Here is a 20,831-nt window from a genome sequence, read left to right as displayed (position 1 = left end):
GTATGCATCATACACCACACACACACAGATACATGTGAATGCAAGGAGAAGTTCAAGAAGAGCTGAACATATAGTTCTTTAAAGATATTGTACAACATTACAGCCAGTGGAACAGTACAAATATGAAGACTGCTACTATGGTTTTGAATGTGACTAAATCTAATAGGCTATTATGGCAGTAGCTGTAAAGACAGACACTATGGGTGTTAGACTGGAAGTGTGTTCATGTAGTGTTCTTGACTGGCTAGTAAGAAATGGCAGATTTAGGCTGGGAGAAAAAAGGTCAGTGCGCATATGAGGGTGTTTCTATGGTTTGAATGTGTGTTTGTGTTGTGTGTGTTTGTGTGAGCAGGTCCAAGCAGGGAGGAGAGAGGACAGTGTGATTTATTGGGTTCATTTTCCTCTGACTCAGGTCCACACACATCCATACTCAAGGGTGGGACTCTAAGAAAGAAAACCAAACCCTTACATACAGCTCTCTTGTTGTAAAAATGCACTTAAAGAAGCACATTTGACTATATCTTGATAAACAAAAGCAATTAACGTGCATGTCATAACTGGGCGTTTGTTCGGCGCTCTGCCGGTCATGCATGAGCGCAAAAGCTATCGTAGAAAGACGTGAACAGTTTTCACAATCTCTTCATGTCTAAATGCAGTTTTCTAGAGTTTTAAAAAAATTAAAGAGTTTAAGGTAGATGAACTAAAAGGGACCAAAAATCTAAGTTCACCAGACAGAGTGCAACAATCTGATTGGCTGGTATAAAAACACAAAAAAAATTAAAACGTTTAAAAACCCTGGGGTTGGTAAGATTTTTGAAAGAAGTATCTTATGCTCACCAAGGTGGCATTTATTTAATAAATAGAGTAAAAGCATATTTCAAATGAATTTTCTATTTTAATATATTTTACAAAGTAATTTATTCCTGTGATGGCAAACATGATTTTTTTTTAGAAGATTAAGATTAAGTAGATGATTAATCTAGTTTGAAGGGTCACATGGTGTTGAAAACAGTTGTCTTGCTAAATATTTTTGTGCAAACGATAATTATTTTCAGGATTCTTTGATGGAAAGAAACAGCCTTTATTTGAAATAGAAATCTTTTGCAACATTATAAAAGTGTTTACTGTCACTTGATCAATTTAATGCATCCTTACTGAATGAGTTAATTTCTTACAAAAAAATTATCTTACTGACCCCAAACTTTTGAACAGTAGGGTTTTTTATTTATTTTTTGCACACTACTAATACTATTATTACTACTACACACACAACTTAGGATAGTGCTTGATAATTGTTTTTGTTCAGAACAAGTCAGGACAAGTAGCAAACCTGGGCAGTTTGGGGACACACCTTGAGTTCATACAACAACTCTTTCATTCTTCAAAAAGACCAGCAAAACAACTTAGATGAGAAGAGCAAACTATTCACAGAGCAAAATTAAAGCACAGCTGCCAGGCAGCAGACCACCACAGGAAATCTAAAAATATTTCATGTAGGAGAGAAAAATTATTCTTACAGAAGCGCATCTGACAGGACAAAAGCCACCCCCTCACACACACGCACATCAATCTGCCAGTTTATCCCCATTCTAATGAAGCCTTCAATTTCCTCTTAATGTACACAAAGCTGAGTGCATGTTGTGCGTGGGCAATCAGACACTGGAAACCCGAATGAGTAGATGGGGATACAACAGGAATGGCAGGGGGTGGGAGAACAAAACCTACTGTCCTTGTCTCTGGCTCTGTCAAGGTTCTCATTAACATGTGAAACTCATTTCTGCATTAATGCAGCCCCCTACCCATCACCCATAACAAGCCCCTGTGCAAGAACCTCACTGATCAACATACAGGGGGAGACAGCTGGAAACACTCGCACACATTAAAAAACACAACCAAACACAAACAAGTGAGAGAAAGGAAACTGAAAGAAAACAACAAGAGGGCAGAGACGTGCCGATGCACCAATACTGTCAAACGACAAAGCAGGCTCTCACTGTCTCACTGGTTCTGCATACAATCAAAATAACAACACGTCTTTTGGATGGGAATATGGGCTGGGCCTTGACCTTAAGTTTTTAATTGCCATGCATGGTAACTAGACAATATTTTTCATCTTAGATACTCCCATAGCCGCACCAGTAAAACAGAAGTACCCCTTCTTCATCAACATCAAATCTGAAATGTTAACTTAATTTGTATTATTAGTAACATTATTAAAATGATTCACTTCAAAACTTCAAACAACTGTAAACAATTCTGTGAGTGAAGAATAGACACCATTCGACAGACAGATAAGATAGTAGAATCACGTTTTTCTTATTTTCAAATAGAGATTACGATTCTCCCATGATTCTGAAGAGACAACTAAACTAAATAACATGTAATTTACTAGAGGTTCTGACAAAATGTTAATTGCTGTAGACTATAAAAAAAATTCAAATGTTTTTATTTTAATTCATAAAAAAATCTGTTTGAATGAGTGATTCTAAGACTCACAAATAAAGACTTCACTTGTTTCACAACAAGGGTTTTTGGGAGTTTTGACCGAATATCTTGAATGAATGATTCAATGACAACTAGAGCTGCACGATTAATCGTTAAAAGATCGCGATCTCGATTCAACCCCCACGCGATCTTAATCCTGCATTTCTACGATTCTGCCAATGATATTCAACGAGATAACGCGCTAGGGGTGGAACGGATCGTACTAGATTCGGTTCGGCACGCATGTGATTCGCGGATTAAATGCTAAATTTAACCATCATAGAGTGAAAGGTCATAATTTGGACGTGTATTGACTTGCCAATTTACACATTAAAAAAATGTTTTATCGCGGAAGAAGAGCTGAAAACCGGGACTCGCGCGTTATATGTGCGCACAGCCACACACACTCGAAGCGCAGTGAAAGAGAGGCGCGTTTCAAACAGCGCTCGAATGCAGAATTGATTCCTCTTTCGCGTTTCCTTGCCCTTGAACGGACACATAAACACAAAATTGTCAACATACCGGTCTAAATGACCATATCGACAAGTATTCTCACGTTTATGTCGTATAATGTGAACAGCTGAGAAAGAAACGGCTATTTGTCCGTTTTTTTCGGTCCGTGCAGCCGGTCTTAAAGTGACAGCACACACTTAATATTATGTATACTGTTTTCTGTGTCATTTGGCGCTTTTCCACTGCATGGTACGGTACGGCTCGGTTCGGTACGGCTCACTTATGGCGCTTTTCCACCGCATGGTACGGTACGGCTCGGTTCGGTACGGCTCACTTATGGCGCATTTCCACTGCATGGTACGGTACGGCTCGGTTCGGTACGGCTCACTTATGACGCATTTCCACTGCATGGTATACGGTACGGTACGACTCGCTTCGGCTCGCTTTAAATGGTACCACCTCTGTTGAGGTTCCAAGCGTACCGTACCGATACTAAAATGTGACGTGAAAACACTGCAGATCACTGATTGGTCAGACAGAATCATCACTACCAGCGTCATTGTATTTACGACACGAGACACTAAACCCGCTAGATTTAAATAGCCAGTAGACAACAGCCAACACTGTAGCGCCTGTTTTAAAAGTATTTGCTTAAAAAAAAAGAGAATGGCTGAATCGTGGTCAGTGGACGAGGTGCAGACGTTCCTCTCGTTGGTTGCCGAGGATCGGATGGGGAAACACGGAATGAAAAATTCGCATTTAATATGATGATGTCATGGCAGTGTAGAGACGGCATATAACGATCAGTCCCACCCACTTTGAAGCGGTACTAACTGCAGTGGAAAAGCAACCGAGCTAAAGCGAACCGAACCGTGCTGAGCCGAGTCGTACCACGCAGTGGAAAAGCGAAGCGAGCCGAACCGTTCCGCGCCGAGTCGAACCATACCGAGCCGAACCGAGCTGTACCATGCAGTGGAAAAGCGCCAATTGATATAAATAAAACAATTAGGGATGGGGCCGATCCGATCCAGTATCGGTATCGGGACCGATACCAGCGTAATTCACGTATCGGATTTTCCCGATCCAACCTGCGGAGATATCCGATATCCTTGAGTCATGTCTGCGCTTTAACGTTGTCTGCTGAAATGACTCCAAAAGTGATTCCCGCCGGCTAGTCTGCTAGCTGGCTGCAAACTGCGGAATGGATTTCCTGAACGGAGGCGCGGCTCAATGAGACACAGAGTTATGAGACACGCCACCGCTCAGGAAATCCATTCCGCAGTTTGCGGCCGCAGTGTGGAAATTCTTCACACTGGAAACACCGCAGAGCAAGACAGCAAAATGCAATGTTTGCAAAGCCGTAATTCAGAGCTCGTTGAAGCTCCCTCGCGTCGTACAACACAACGAATGCAATCAAACATTTAAAAAAGCACCACGTTACTGTCCGTTCACACCAAACGCGAATAGCGCGTCAAATTCGCGTCTGCCGCGTCTAGTTGGACGCTTGAATATTTTGAATCCATTCGCGCGCCCAGAGCGAAATTGACGCTCGTAAAAAGCAAAACTTTGAAGCGAAATTGACGCGCGTCTGAGGCGAAATCCGCTTGTCTGTTTGCACATGGCTGATGTTGATCGAGCATTCATCGAGAGAGTTACAGCATCGGAGCGAGGATCACCCTTTAGAGAGTGTGTGTGTGTGTGTGTGTGTGTGTGTGTGTGTGTGTGTGTGTGTGTGTGTGTGTGTGTAAGATGTTTACACTTGCACTTTTCTTATATTTCAAGACTCAAGTATTTGACATTTTGGGAATGTAATAAATATTGACATGACCTACAGTTGCATATTTGTTTTCAGAATGGGATTTTTCATGTTAACAGGATTTACTGTTTTTCTGACTTCCTTTTCTGACCTTATACTTACCATACATGCATAAATATGTAGGCCTACATATCATACTTGCCTGTTGAGAGGAGTTTATTTCAGCATCATATAAAATAAACAATAATGATAATAATAATATTAAAGCAAACACAGCTCTGGTATCGGAATAGTATCGGTATCGGCCGATATCCAAATTCAGGTATCGGGATCGGATCGGAAGTGAAAAAATGTGGATCGGTGCATCCCTAAAAACAATAAAATACAGCTTTAACAAAGATTAAACTATATTCAATTTATACAATGACAAATGGTGTTATTTTACATTTAGGCTTAATTATTAATTTATGTACCTGAATATACTGTTAGACTTTGTAAACTTTGTTATTTAGTATTCATGTTATGTAATTTGTGTATTTGTTATTTTATTACTGACTGTTCACTTGTTTTAAATAATGTGTGAACTTTATCAGTTAGGCTAGTAGTTTTTAAATGTAGTAGCTATCGAAAAACTTCAACTGAGCTTTAAGTAATAAATGAAAAGCAAAGTTATTACAAACTTCTCAATTAAACTACAGTATGAGATGGTTAAAAACAAAACTGCTCAATCACAAAGTACCAGCGGCCAGTCGAAACAAACGTCTATAAAAGCAACGCTATTCAACGCAACACCATACCCAAAAATGTTGATAGTGTTTCTTGCTAAGAATCTTTAATAGGTCTAGCCTGGCGTAATACCTTTGAATGATGTCAATGTTTAATTGTCATTTTTTATTTATTTAAATATTACATTCTTTTTGTTTACTGCATTTATTTAAATTTGACTGAAGCAAGCGTTTTATGTCTTATTTTGTTTCTATCTTGTTTGGTAACCTAATGTTCAGGATTTGTAGATCTTTAAAATAATAAAGCTTTTCAGAATCGTGAGAGAATCGTGATCTTGATTCCAAGCAAAAAAAACGAACAAAAAAAAAAACGCGATTCTCATTTTAGCCAGAATCGTGCAGCTCTAATGACAACTATAGGGACTGTAAAAATAAAGCTGCTTGAGGATTCATTGGTATTTTACATGCATTTGTATGTTTACATACGTGAGTTATTATTGATCATGGAAGCATCTGGTGCCTTTTGTTAACAGTCACTTGTTGCGAACTAGTGGCGTAACAACGCAATTAATACAATCTTTATTTGAAGCGTCAAGTTCTTTCAAAAGATGATTTACTCTATTCTGAATACATAGCATGTACCTGCATGTTCTACCACAGACATCAGTGTTTATATCCGAACTATAAACTATTATGACTATCCCGGTATTTCTGTGCTGATTTGAATTATTTTAACACAGCAATAATGACACTGTGTGGTTGAAAAGTTATTTGTGAAGCCGTTTCTCATACCTATAAGCTACATGACAACTGCTCTCTCTTGGTCAGCAGCAGTGCCAACAGAGATCTAAATGCTCGCTGTGATCATAGGCTACTTGTCAAAGGTTTAATCCAAATGGCAGAATCGTTGTCGCTTAGTAATAAGATTGTGTGGGTGTTTGAAGCGAGACTACGATCTTTCAACGATTAATCATTCAGCTCTAATAGATAGACATTCTTTACACAGATTTCCTCTTTTTCTAAAAGACCTTTCACAATAACACAAACAATAAAACACCTTTCGGATTGGGTGCAACTGCCAAAATGCCTCCCGCTGACTTGAGAAGCAATGAGAAATGAAGCCCATTGGTTGATATATCAAGTCAGGGTGGCTTCACAAATAGAAGAGCCAAACAAGTCATCATACTATGTGTAGACCATCCCTGATAGACTATCTAAAATAAGGGATTCAGATTTGGAGGTCACGCTAGTGATACCAATGACATGTACTGTAGTTGCAAATACATATAACAGCAAGGAGCAATGAAGCAGAGAACTAAATAATGGTCAACCTTGTAAAGCTCAAGTCCATCATGGGACATGATGACCATACGATGCCTGAGGTCATGAAAGAGTCAACGTGAAGCGATGCAGTCACACTCACACATAAAGCAAGGTACAATTAAGGTTTAAGTAGGATACATTTATAGATGTAAAAGAGCTTCCATTTATGAAACTTGTGCATAGTTGTGAAATATTTAGCTATCCATATTGCAAATACAAAACCATCGAGCAGAATCCACACTTTCTATTTTCTTACACCATCACAAGAAATTTTCCAGCATTGTTGTTTCTTTCCTCACTAAAAGCAACACCTACAGAAAAAACAACAACAACAACAACAACAACAACAAACAATCAGAATAATCGTTTAATACACAACAGGAAGCTGGATGTTAAACTATTGAGAGAGCATGTGTCAGCTGATAACTGTGCATTTTGGCTGATAAACAGAGAAGATCCAAAATCTACCAACAGCCTTGTCAACAACAAATTTGATTTATTTTGAAATAGAGCAAATATTGTGCATCAAACACATTCATTGAATTTACTTAATTCTGCAAACATCTCATTTGCTATCATTACATCTTATATTTACCAGATATATAATTTGCCACTGCATCAGCATTAACTATAAAAAAAAAGATTAAAAAAATAGACCAATCACTACATACAGAGAAACTATTAAATCAAAGCCTGGTTAGAAAACAGGGTCCATAGCCAGTCTGATGCTCTAATGCCTCAATGAACTTAGACCTATATAGAGGGATGATGGTATTTTCTAATGGTTATCACACAAGTCCTGTAAACCTCTTTACATTCCAGTAACGTTTATGGTCAACTCATGCCATGCCATAGCAGTCAGGACAAAAGGACCAACACCGATTACCTTCCAGACACATAATCAATGTACGGGGCAATTTTGTATGCATGTCCCTTGTATTCTCTACAGCTTCACTTTGAAACAAGAAAAAGGTGAAAAGGTACACATTTATATGTGCTGATGGGTTTGAGGGGTGCAGGTCATTACAACAATGCTGTTCAGAGGAATGAAGAGAGTATAAAACAGGAATATGCACTCAGAATTCAAAGTTATAGCCTACATATCGCCCCACCTTTGTGTCTGTCTGTGTTTATTAAATATTTTGGGATAATCTGATTATGCTTTCAGCTTCCAATACAAATGCAGAGCTATCAGCTCCTATTTAACACATTTAACCACGCTTAAATCAATTCTGCAGATTTTCCACTCTATTTTAAAATAAATCAAATTTGTTGTTGACAAGGCTGTTGGTAGATTTTGGATCTTCTCTGTTTATCAGCCAAAATGCTCAGTTATCAGCTGACTTATGCTCTCTCAATAGTTTAACATCCAGCTTCCTGTTGTGTATTAAACGATTATTCTGATTGTTTGTTGTTGTTGTTGTTGTTGTTTTCTCTCTGTGTTGCTTTTAGTGAGGAAAGAAACAACAATGCTGGAAAATGTTCTTTTGATGGTGTAAGAAAATAGAAAGTGTGGATTGTGCTGGATGGTTTTGTATTTGCAATAATTTGCAAAATCACTGAATAAGATCTGCAAATTGCATCTGGACATGAAAATGACAAACTTACAATGAAAAAAGGAGTCTGCACTCTAGGTTATTTTAGGTGAGATTTAGTAGGGAAACTGAGGGTGTAACAAAATCTTGTGTCATAATATCAACAAATGCAAACAACATGCATAGTGTGTATTGCAATAATATGTACTGTGAACAGTTCACACAAAATAAAAGTTTAGACATTTAATTTAGCATCGAATATGGTAAAACCCAGAAGGTCACACATTTAAGCTTCCATGTTTATTAATAAACTGAAAATAAAACATAAGATACAAAATTTAGTTCCATTATGTGCATGGGGGAGAATGACCAAGTCCAAGCCTATACAAGTCCACTTCTGATGGCTTTGTTTACAGTCTCATCATGATATCAGTATCGTGTGTCGAACCAAATCGTGACATGAATATACTGTTACAATCCTACTTACTAGAGATTACTAGTAAGAAAAATGTCCAGGTTTTACCAATTAGCTGCTCCTGATCACCATTTCAGTGGTCCATACTCACATTATGCTGACTGACTATGAACCTACTGAACATCATCAGGCTACAAATTCACATGACATACATTTGAGCGTCATCAGAATTTTCACACGTCCCCAGAATGACCGCCTGAGGAACTTTCCTTCAACCCTGGAGCTTTCAGCTGTGAAAGGGCAACACGAGACTCCCATCCCTCTTACTGCTGACTCTTATACAAAACCCTCTCATCAGGACCAGCCCACTTAATGTCCTAAATACACACTCTCTCATAATAACCCCCCCAAAAGATTTCCCATCTATACCTCCATGCCCCTTGTTTGACTTCAGCCCCCCCTCACTCCCCACATATGCCCTGGCAATGACCCCCTATTAGAGGAAGAACGTGTGAGCGAGTCTGCTATCATGTTTAAATGGAGGAGTGTGTCATTCGTGTGTTGACTACACAAATCGCTCCTTCATATCGGGGTCAAAGCCAGTGCTCACCCATTTGTTTTGCTCCCTTCCTCACTGCACTGAAGCAGAACCCTCAATGATCATATACAGGCTGCATGGGAATAGTCAGCAATATGCGGGTATAAACGGTCAAACACCACAGACAAATATAAACCTGTTAGTGAAAAATCAAGTGCATTCTTCTAAATTCAAGCATTAAATCTAAGTTAAAAACAAATAATTCAATGACCTCAAATGACAATTGCTGCAATAAAAGCTTAACTTTGAGCAAAACAGGGCCAAAGTGTTTCGTTTGCACTAAATAAGTTGATGACAGCTTTTTGTGTAAACCTGTAAGCAGGTGAACCTAAAAACACCAGAGTCAAGAATGCAAAAAAAAAAAAAAAAAAACCAGCAGCAATGTTGGGGTTTGCTGGTCATCTGAACATGAATCAATTCAAATTGTGATTACATACATTTTATGGGACCATCACTTATGCTATTTATTGTCCAAAGCCAATTCTTAAATGCATTCTCATTTTATATATAGAGATTGCCCATATGAAGAGCAATATTTAGCTAATGACATCTTAAGGTGATGATACACAGGGCAACTTTTTGAGCAATGTTGCTGGGAAATCTTGCCGAGCGATAGTTGCTTGGGCTCTTTCCCATTGAAAATGGGAAATACATTTCTATCTGGATAATTTAGATTGGTTGTGGGCCCTGCGTCTCATCTGGTTGCCCGTTGAAGGCAACATTGCCCAGCAACATTGCTCAAAAAATTATCCAGTGTATCATCACCTTAGAGTTAAGATTTAAGTTAAGTGCATAGCCTGAAAAGGCCAATTTTAAAAGTCAACCTCCATGCATGGCAAAGGACATAAAGCAATTGCAGAGATAATACTCAAAAAGATGACAAAAACATTGATCGAGGGCCTTTAAAATGGAAATGCCAAAAGAAAAGTTTAAGAACCAGAATCTTCTTGAGTTATAGGCATGCAAACTTGAGGCAAAAAAACACAAGCACTTTTTGCCATTTTTGAACTGTCACCATTGGCATATAATGCAACAAAAATTGCTAAAGTCAACATATTTTTCTAATAGACCTGCCAATCTCTGTGTAAAATAATAAAATAATGATGCTGCCATCTTTCTATACACCCCTATAATTTGTCTCCAAATATCATTGTCTCCAATTTTAATTTTGACCCCCCTCTACAAAATAGTGAATTACTCAGTAGATAATATACATCTGTGACATTTAATATTTTGCCTTTCAACACTATTTATGTTTGTCGTTCTACAAAAATTTTAGCCAGGGACCTCTGGTTGAGTTGACACGGAATGACCCCATGGTGAACCAATCTAAAACAAGCCAAGATTATATTCTAAACCTTTTCTTCAACTGCAGACGTGTGGTCATGTGACATCACGCCACTTGTAGAAGCCTTTCCTGAGCCAGACACAACACACATGGAGAAACTTGGAAGCGTGTAACAACTTCAACATCATGCTCACAAATCAAAACACAGACCTGAACAGCAACAAACTGAGCTCAAATTTAGCATGGCATCATTCTGACAGCCAACACCCTGCAGTGAACATCATGGATGTGACCCATATCAGATGTGATAGGAGGGGTGGGTGGGTGTGAATGCGTGTGTGTTTAGCCTCTGGGGAGCATAAGGCAGAGCTGCTATTTATCAGGTTACAAAAAAAGTGGGTGTGTATTATGCTGCTCTTGTCGCCTGTATGTCTGCAGTTCAGCCTCTATCTCTCTCTTCATCCCTCGCTCGCTCTCTCGTGCAGAATGGTATGGAGTTTATCAGTCGGAGCATGTGTGGATCTCTTCTGCCAACGCTACATGTTGGACGAAACCTTCCATTTCACCTGTCCCATCTAACACATAAACCCTTGTTTTCTCATACATTTCTAAACAAAAACGAACACACTTCACATGTGTTTCCCACACATAGACTAATTCGTGGCACTCTCTCATTCACTCACATGTTGTCTTTCTCTTTCTCTCCCCACCAACACAAGCCCATCTTGCAGCTGGTAGCCAAGGCAGGAAGCAAAACTCACGTGACCTCTCATTCTTGACCATCTCTGTAATGTTTTCTTTCAGACTATCTGGCTTAAACAAGGTATTTCAGACTGACAACTGCAGTATTTTGAGAAACTGTCCCTACTCTGGATGTACCGAACATGCAACCTTAGAAACAAACTCCCGAAATCCATTAGGATGTCATCTAAACAAGTTAAAATCTGCAAAGGGGTAATAATGGAACAACAGTTTTAAAAATTGATTTTTTTTAAATATCTTTTACAACAGTATGTGCATTTTCATGGGTTTAAATAAAATATTTTGTTATAAGAGACAATAAAACAACTTTGCTCATTAAAACCACTCTTTTCCTGGTAAAAAAATGGACTATATTTTCAAAAGTCAATGAATCTGCGACAGCTGAATGTAAAATTGCCACAGGGCTCCAGACTAACTTTTTTTACTAGAAGCGCTGTAGACCCTTACTGCAACTTTTTAGGAGTGAAGCAGAAAATTGAGATTTAGACACATTAAATCAACCTGCAATGCAGTTATTCACATTTCCCCGCATTTTGACGATTACTAACAAACGCCTTGGTAATAAATAGATTTAACGTACAGGAAATATAATGTGCAGTTTTATTTTAAGTTCACAGGGCTTCAGACCAACCTTTGAGGGCAGCAATACTAGAGTCACTAAGTTCTACAGAGAGTATCTGGTAGCACTGGAGGTGACGAGCACTGCGCTTAAGTTGAGGTGTAGATAAAATTAGCTTTAATTATTATCATTCATAATGTCTTAATATTAATAAAAAATCAAAACAAGTGGAAAAAATTTTTAGGGAGTGGAAATAGCTAATAAGCCAATAAGTGCTCAATGGTTACAATGATAATTTAATGTTTTTTGTTTCATTTTTGTTCTTTAAATAAGTGTGAGTTTTCCTACATCTTGAAACTTAGTTTTATAAATGGGGACGATATTTGAAGTATGAACAAATAATGTTTTGGTCATTACATTAAAAATAACATTGAAGATAATATTAGTTTTGAAGTGCTGGAAAAAGATGTGTAAGGCCTAGTACTCGTAAGCGTTTTAGTTAGTGTTACTACATTAAATCCATGGTGAATGTTGCTGATTTGTGGACTTAAAGCCTTCTATAACTTGTTCATTCATGACAATGCTTCCACGTCAAAGCTGTTTGACCTGAAATGTATTACAACAGAATTCTGCGGCGAATTTAAATGCTTCTTATGAGTAGCGCAGTTTCGTTCCGCTTTTATTTAGTTTGCCATTTGATGTTGGGCAACGTTGTGCAAAATTGTGCCTCTAACAAAATTTTGGTCGCACTAGGAGGAAAAATGGTCGCAGTCTGGAGCCCTATGTCCGTCTCACTCGTAGTAACGTAATTTAAGTCATGAAATAAATAGGGATGTCCCGATCCGATCACGTGATCGGAAATCGGGCCCGATCACGTGTTTTCAGACTCGATCGGAATCGAACGTTACCTCCCGATCAGGACTCGGATATATATGTATATATATTCTCATTCTTTTTTAACACATCTATAGTTATGCGGTGCCACAGTGTTACGCCGGTTTCACACTGCACGCGAGCAGAGCGTAAGCAGCGCAGGAGCAGTGCGTATGGTGAGCAGGAGCAGGACACGCGCGTTTTGCTTTCACACTGGCAGCGTTTGTCACGCGCGGCTGAACCGCGGCGTGTGTACAGACAGAGTACTCTATAATGGATAAGTTGGCATTGCTTTATTTCGTTTTCAAATACATTTAAGAGAAAAGACTTGTCAAGAAGCTTATTTTATTAATAATTTCATTTATATAACTTTTGGTTCATCTTTGTTTTTATTATTCTGGCAACAAGTTTGTTTTTGGACATTTGTTTTCTTTTTAAATTGCTGTTGGTCATTTGATTGACTGTTTAAAACACAATAGATATCATCAATGCGCCTTTTGGATAAAACTGCAGTGTATTTTGGATTGTCACTTTAATTCAGTGTAAGCGGCACTGCTGCTCTGCTCTGCTACGCGCTGCTGCGCCGCCTCTGCGTGCGGTGTGAATGCTCTAATCTGTTAACATGGGCGGCGAAAAACATACGCGCTGCACGCTCTGCTAACGCGTGCAGTGTGAAACCGGCGTAAGAGTTAGGAGTGCAGTTCCTAAAAGCACATTACTGGCTTTGCAAACACTGTGGCACTTTTATTTTTTATTTGTTTACATGCCTGCCTGGTATTTTAAGTTGAGGTGCTATTTGTTTATATATTAGACTTTTTTTATATTTACTGTTGCACTAAAGTCCAAAAGTGAAGAATTTATGTTATTTATTACTTGATTGTTCAAGCTGCCTCACAGAAGTGCTCTGTTTGTTAACAGAGTTGTTGAATGTTAAAATAAGGTGAATTAAATAAAAAATAAGGAACATCCTGGATCTGTTTCTTCGCTCCTCTTTATTCTTTTTTTATGTATTATAGAAGTATCGGATCGGGACTCGGTAGCGGTAGATACTCAAAATCAAATGACTCGGACTCGAGGGCAAAAAAACCTGATCGGGACATCCCTAGAAATAAACTTCTTTCTGTAAAATATGCATAATGAACTACGCAAAAAGCTCATTAAGTCTCCAGCATATTTCAAAATTACCCAAAAATCAAACATATTTCACCACTCACGCATGTTCTCACGTCCGTCAAAAACTTAGACTAGCTATCGGTTGTAATATTAGACCGAAAAACATCAACAGCACTCATGGGCAATCAATCACTTCACTGAATACTTGCTGGCTAAGAATTAAATTATTACCTTTCGATCCATCTGTTTTCAAATCACATCATTAGAATATCAAGACATCGATGTCTGTCAAAACATAACGCGCACACACACACTGAAAGCCTGTCATGATATACGTGATATATATTTTTCGCTATATCGCCCACCCCTACTTCACTCACTAAAATTGAATAAGAATGATCAGGGAACTGAGTGAAATGCTTCACACTGACAAAAAGCTAAAGAAAATAAATGGCAAACCAATTGAAAAACTTTGCCAGGTTAGTGAACATTAGGGATGCACCAATATGAACATTTTGGCCGATACCAATAACCGATAATTCTTTAAAGTCGATAACCGATATGCCGATAAATCTAAATACACATTTTTATATCATTTTTGAGAGCCTGATTACAAAAACAAAAGTCTCAACATTAAAAGCTAGGCCTATGTCCCAAACACTTCCAAATAAATCAAACATATACAGTACAGAAGCCAAGTTTGAACCAGTGCAAGTAAGTTCTAGAATTAATTTTACACACTCTATGGCCAACTTTCTTTAACAAAAAAACAACAAATACAATAACGCCTAAATAATGCAAACAAGTCATTGGACACCATTACTTATGTATAAAGAATCAAAAAACATGACAAACATAAAATTACAACTTATATCTGCCAATGGCAAATGACAAATGCACAAGTGAACTTGAACTAGGCCTAGAATACGTGCTAGTCAGAATGTGTAACTCCTGTTGTGGATGCGCTCTGTTCCGTAACAACGCACTGAAACACGGCAATTAAACCCAAAGAATTCACGTTTTATTACAATAGTGTTCTTCTCATTGTAATGTTATGTCCCAATCATAGTTTGTCATCCATTGCTGTTTGAGCTGCATGCGCTGAAACTAAAGATGATCACCGGCGCACTTTACTACCACGTTATTTCTTAACCAAACACATCCTATATGAGATAAATCAGATACACAAAATAAACAATACTACAACTTATAATTGCACAAAACAAATGGCTGCGAATGCACAAGCAAACTTATAGTCATGAAGATGTAACTCCGTTTTGGATGCGCTCTTCCCGTAACAACACTCTAAAACACGGGCGAACAAAGAATTCACAACATTCTTTTACAGTAGCGTTTCCATTACAATTTTATGCAGCCTAGGCTATATGAGAGAGTTGTGTTGCACATGTTGCACTTAACTGTATTTTCCTTTTCAAAGTGATTCAAAACCATCATGGCAAACCGTGCAAAAAGTGTCTCAGCTGAAGGAAATAATCCATTATTTATCGGCTTAAATATATTGGCCACATTTTCTTATCAGGTCGAAATGATAGCATTAAAAAGGATCATATATTGGCCGATACCCTAGTGAACATCGTTCAACTTGTTGGATTTTTGACGGATATTTTTATGCAAGAACTACGCATTCTGATTCTGACATTCCTGATTTTAATATTTTTCTTTAAAAAAATTTTTTTTCATAATTTTGCCAATAGATGAACTGTTAAATTATTGATTATTGATCTTGAGAGATGAGTCCTTGTAGTTGTCCAATTTGACACTCACATGCTGATGTAATATATATTATAAACATGACGATTTTTATAAAATGTTGTTTGACCACTATCTTAAATAAGTCTTTGGTAAAACGTTTTAAGCCATGAACCAAACCAACCAGCTACGAAGTGAATCGCAACATTACAAATTTGATTTGAAGCAAAAACATATTTCAAAATCAGATAAAAAGACAACATGCAACACTGTTAACGACTTTACTGAGGGAAAGAACTACAATCCCATGAAGCACTGCGAATGAAAAATAAAACTATTCATTTAACGTTTTTGATTTAATCTATACAAACAATAGGCTAAATTTTTTATTTATTGCAAAATAAGTATAATATACAAATTATATCAAATAAAATAACAAAAATTGAGAGCGTAGGCAGACCAACTCGATAACATAATTTGTGGTGCTTCATAAGAGAGGGCTGACCTTCAGGGCTCTCATTTTTGGCGATTTGCTTACTGCGACTCTCTGATTGGTGGAATTTTCTTATGGCATCATGATTCATGATTAATGTAGCCTAGTTTCCACAGCGAATTTCGCTGTTAAACACGATTATATTAAAAAATATGCTTGTAAACCTTAAACAGACAGCTGCATATAACACTGATTAACAACCTTGTTGCTCACAACTGTCTGGCTTTTAAGAATTATAAGTTATTGTTAAAAATCATTTTCAAACCCGACTTTTGCACTCTAAAGAAAATGTCAGAAATGTAACATGCACTTTATGTGGATGTCTTTAACATGCTCAATTATTTCTGGACATTTTAGCTATTGTAAGAAATCCATTTGCCAACTCAAGTCATGCCACAGCTGAGAGCCGGTTTTTGAAACAGAAGTGAAATATGTAAATATAGGTCATCAGAAAAGGAAACTGAAAGTTTGTTTTGCTCAATACACGCAGCAAACTTCAAAACATTCAAAAAACTTCAGCTCACCCGATCTTGTTCGTGGGGCAGCAGACGCACCGGAGGCAGAGAATCCAGAGACACGCAGCCCGTCCCGTCATTATGAGAACTCCTGCTTACCAACCGGAAGAGCGGTCCTTGTTTTACCACCCGCCCGTGAGCTGCGGCCCGCTTCAGAGCAAGCCGGAGCTGCTGGTGGAAAATGCCTGGCCCCATAGAGCCACTGCCAGACAGATAACCTGCAACATCTGCCTGGCATTTCAGAAAGCGTTCGATGCTCTTTAGGGATGATCCACCAGGTTCGTGAAGCCCCTCCAGAGAGCGCTTTATGAGTTTGTTCCAGTCCAAGCCTGGTTTTTTGCTGGAGCTGGAGGTGCTGGAACTGCCTCCACTTCCTGCCACCCTGGGTTTTGGGAGCGATAAACGTCCAGGGTTATCGGGGTCCTTGTATGAGTTGAGCCCCTTGTTGGACACCTTGAGTATGGAGCCATCTTTAACACTGAGCTCGAGGTGCTCCAGAACCGTCTTGCGGTCAAGCCCATGGGACATTGACACAGCATTGCAGATGCGCTCTTCGGACGGCCGCTGTTTTTGCTTTTTCACCTTCTTGATGGCTTCCAAGATCCAGGTGGTGTATAACGGGTTGGCCAGCTTCACCATGGCTGCTGTAATACTGCTGGGCAAAAGCCCAACACACTCTCACAACCGTTAGGGAGCACCCAGCGGCCTCAGCCCTGGCGCTGCCTCAACGTCGTTGTCCTCCTCTCTCTTCTTCCAGGAGGCTATCCTTTGTCCCGGGGAGGTGTAGTAAGTCTCTCTGTGCCTGAGCAGGGGCTGTTAGTGAGGGAGCCGATCACCATAGCATAGGCTCCCTAAATCCCCCCCCCCCAACCTCGAAAAGATTCCCCTAACCCAGTGACCCTTCCTCCTGAAGGGCTGCCACACCAAAGCAAAGAGGTGAGGTATGCAACAGGCGGACACAACAGCTACTCCAAGAGAAAAAGTTGCAAGAGCCTTGGGTGTCGTCTTATTTCCCCGTCTCAAAAGCAGTCAGTAAAGTAGAATCCTCGATTCTGACGGTCAGTGTTATCCGTTTAGATGGAGCATCATTGTTGAGAATTGTGACAGCACTTTCGGAGAGTTTCGGTTTCTTCCGTTGGGGAAACGTAAGTGTGAAAATACTGTCCAGCAGTTCGTTCCTTCCTTGTTGATCCTCCTAGCGCTGTTGGAACAAGTGGTCCTGAACAGAACTCTCACTCCAGGAAGCGACGTAGGCTGACCATCTTCCTATTGGGTATTCTTCAGAAATTCCTGCAACCTGCACACAAAAAAAAAACATGAAAAGGATCAGTATCTGAAAAGCACACAAAACACATTACAACCAACAAAATGATTGAACACTCATCAATATTATCATCCAGCACATAAAAAGGGCCGAAAACAGAAACGGGTAAAACATCTATATGAATTAAATGCACAATGACAGCAAACTAACTCCACATCACACTTCAGAAATGTTTGGGTCACACTTTACATTAGGTGTGTTATTACCATGTACTTATGTTACAAAAATAAATATATATTGGTACAATGTACTTATTGTCTTTGTGTGTTATTGCAAAACACTTTTGCTGCTATTGAGGTGGGATACTGTTAAGGCTACTGAAAGGTGGTATGGTTAGTTTAGTTTTAAGGGTGGATCCACAGTGCAATTATAGATGTAACTAGATAAATTAATTACAGATGTAATTACATGCACTCATACAGGTAATTTTAAATACAAGTACAACATAAAAACATCCATGTACACAATAAGTGCGTTGTTTTAAATGGTTAATTGAAATGTTAGCATGTAGTAGTTAAAAACACTTCATATAAAGTTGATCTGAAGGGTGCACTTTACATTTTTAAACCAAGTTAGGCTTTGGTTTAAACAAGTTTAAGCCAATATTATCAACAATAATAGAACACTTTATTTAACAGTATCCCTGCTACACATGCACTTACTATAGTAATAACAGTAAACCATGGATAATTACAAGCAACTAAGCCTTAACAAATCGAAACCTTAATACTATGGTAAATCCAAATATTACTAAGTACTTATTTGTGTAATTACACTATAACAATGACACCCTAATATAAAGTGTAACCCAAAAATCTAAACAAAAACAAAACAACTGGCAAAGGAGTACTGCCTAATAAACAGTTAAAAATACACTATTTTCAATGACAGCAGATCAGTGACACGGGTTATATTAAAAAATATGTCTTACAACCAGAGTGCCTGAAACATCCTTTTTTTAAAGTTATATGACTGAAAGAAAAAAAATAATCAGCACTGTTCAAAATGTAAATTGTGTAATGCAATGTCTATTATTATAACTTCAAACAGAAGTTGAGAAACTTCACAACACCTATGACAGATGGTCAGTCAGAAATCATCTGTAATGAGGTGCTAATCACATGTCAAACTGCAGCAGAAAGGAAAGCACGTAATAAATGTCAACACATGGCTAGTAGTAAACAAAACAGAAACGGTTCTTGAACGTTGAAAAATGTAAACACTATTACAAACAGCAGTTTGATAGTGGCTAAACACCAGTAAATATACTTTACTAAAGATTATTAAGGCATATTTTCCCATCCCAAACGATGTAAACTTTGAAGTAACGAAGCCAGTGCACTGAGCGGATGTTGTTAGCTCCAAAACACAAGCAACGTGCAGCTGAGAATAAGGACAATGTTTCCTCCATTCCTCTCAGCGCCTGAGATTTCACACCATAACAATCTGAAAAAGGACATTTTTCTACACCTTTCCAACCTCATATTCCGTAAAGAAACATCGCGGCCTAACTGAAAACACAATGCCCGTAACCAGTGGCTACCGCGGTTAGCGCGCCTCAGCCGTTACAAAAAAGGGACGCCAAGATTCCTTCCTTCCTTCCTTCCCTCGCGCCAACGTTTGACACGGCCGCGCGCGGCCTCAATCTCTGCCTCGGATAAGCGCATGACAAAAAAAATCCTCACGCGAGATGTTCAACTGCTCCTCCGCGCTTCCTCCACCATTTTCTCCTCCACTTCCTTCCCCGCTTACTGTAACCTACCCTCCCTACCCAACAGGAGAGCCTGCGGTGGTGGCGGTGGTAGCGGAGGAGACGAGGCCCGTGAGGGAAGTAGTTAGGCCTCGGCTAGCTCCCCCCACCCTCCCCCTTCATCTCCGCGTACCCCCCGTTCCCTCTACCTTCTCCCGCTCCTTCCCTGAAAGGCAGAACCACGAGTCCAGTTCGGGCTCTCGAGCCGAGAGCATTTTGAACGCGGCGTGTAATTGTGAGCTACTCACCAGAATTTCGGCTCGAGTGGCCGAGGAGAATGTGCCAGAAAGCGTTCGAAACACAGACAACAACAAGCCCGAAAAATGCAGCCAGAGAGCAGTGGCTCCAGAGCTGACGCCATCTTTGAGTGAAACAGGAGCTTTGCGTGTGGGGGAGGGGGGAAACAGTCGGCGCTAGGGAGCGTCTGCATCGTGCGAATCCGAGTGAGAGAGGGAGAGGCATGGGATAAGAAAGGGACTGCAGCGGGAGGAGAGAGGGGGGATACGGCTGCACACATCTGAAGGGCGAATGTCCGTTGATTCTGCGTGAAATGGAAGAAAGGGACAGATGGTAGAGCGGAAAAAAGAAAAGGCGATGTGGCACGCTTAGGGAACGTCTGAATGTTGCAGTCGCGCCTTGGTAGCGACAAAAGAAATCAAAGCGATGGAGTGTGGTTTTAATGTTAGAGGGTATTTAAAGATCAAAGACGGCCCCTTCGACACCTCCCATCGGGGTTCTGCGTAGCCATTCTGCTGTTTTCGTCCCCTGTTTCCAAGAGAAATCATAATGCTATAAAATAATAAATAAATAAACGCAAACGACAGCGCTTTTGACAAAGCATATGTTTTGATTTTGGGAACGGGGATGCACTATATAAACAATGCCTGTGAGAGTCACTACTAGATATGATTATGTAAATTTCCCGCAGTGCTGTATGAGCCAGTGATGACAGGTGACCTACACACACCTTTCCCTTCGGTGCTCCACGCGAGAGATGTTTCAATTTAACACCCACTCGGGAAATGTGAATCTGTTGCTTTAGTGCCATCCCTAGTCATTAATAGAATATTTATGATAGGATGTAGTTGCGTTGTAATTGCAGTAATGTTTGAGCTGCGTGAATATATTAATATTATGAATTGCCTATAATTAGAT

The 20,831-nt window shown here is 39.3% G+C and overlaps 1 protein-coding gene across 3 annotated transcripts in view; it reads right to left on the bottom strand.

The window, feature by feature from the left end:
* The window catches only part of kat6a (K(lysine) acetyltransferase 6A), a 47,272-nt gene extending 27,191 nt beyond the window's left edge, over positions 1-20,081 (bottom strand). For 2 of the 3 annotated variants that reach the window (XM_082170148.1, XM_082170150.1), the window contains exons 1-2: positions 19,925-20,081; positions 16,612-17,899 (exon numbers count right to left, since the gene is read on the bottom strand). In XM_082170148.1, the coding sequence (XP_082026274.1) occupies positions 16,612-17,241 (630 nt within the window). In that variant the 5' untranslated portion in view covers positions 17,242-17,899; positions 19,925-20,081. Of the gene's footprint in view, positions 1-16,611; positions 17,900-19,611; positions 19,761-19,924 lie in introns of those variants that run through there. The other variant, XM_082170149.1, reaches the window with a different exon arrangement.
* Positions 20,082-20,831: the final 750 nt, after the last annotated feature.

The sequence above is a fragment of the Leuciscus leuciscus genome (assembly GCF_965113295.1).
Source record: "Leuciscus leuciscus genome assembly, chromosome: 5".
Lineage (NCBI taxonomy): Eukaryota > Metazoa > Chordata > Actinopteri > Cypriniformes > Leuciscidae > Leuciscus > Leuciscus leuciscus.
The sequence above is the reverse complement of the archived record's forward strand: the minus strand, read 5'-3'. Positions and strand labels throughout refer to the sequence as shown.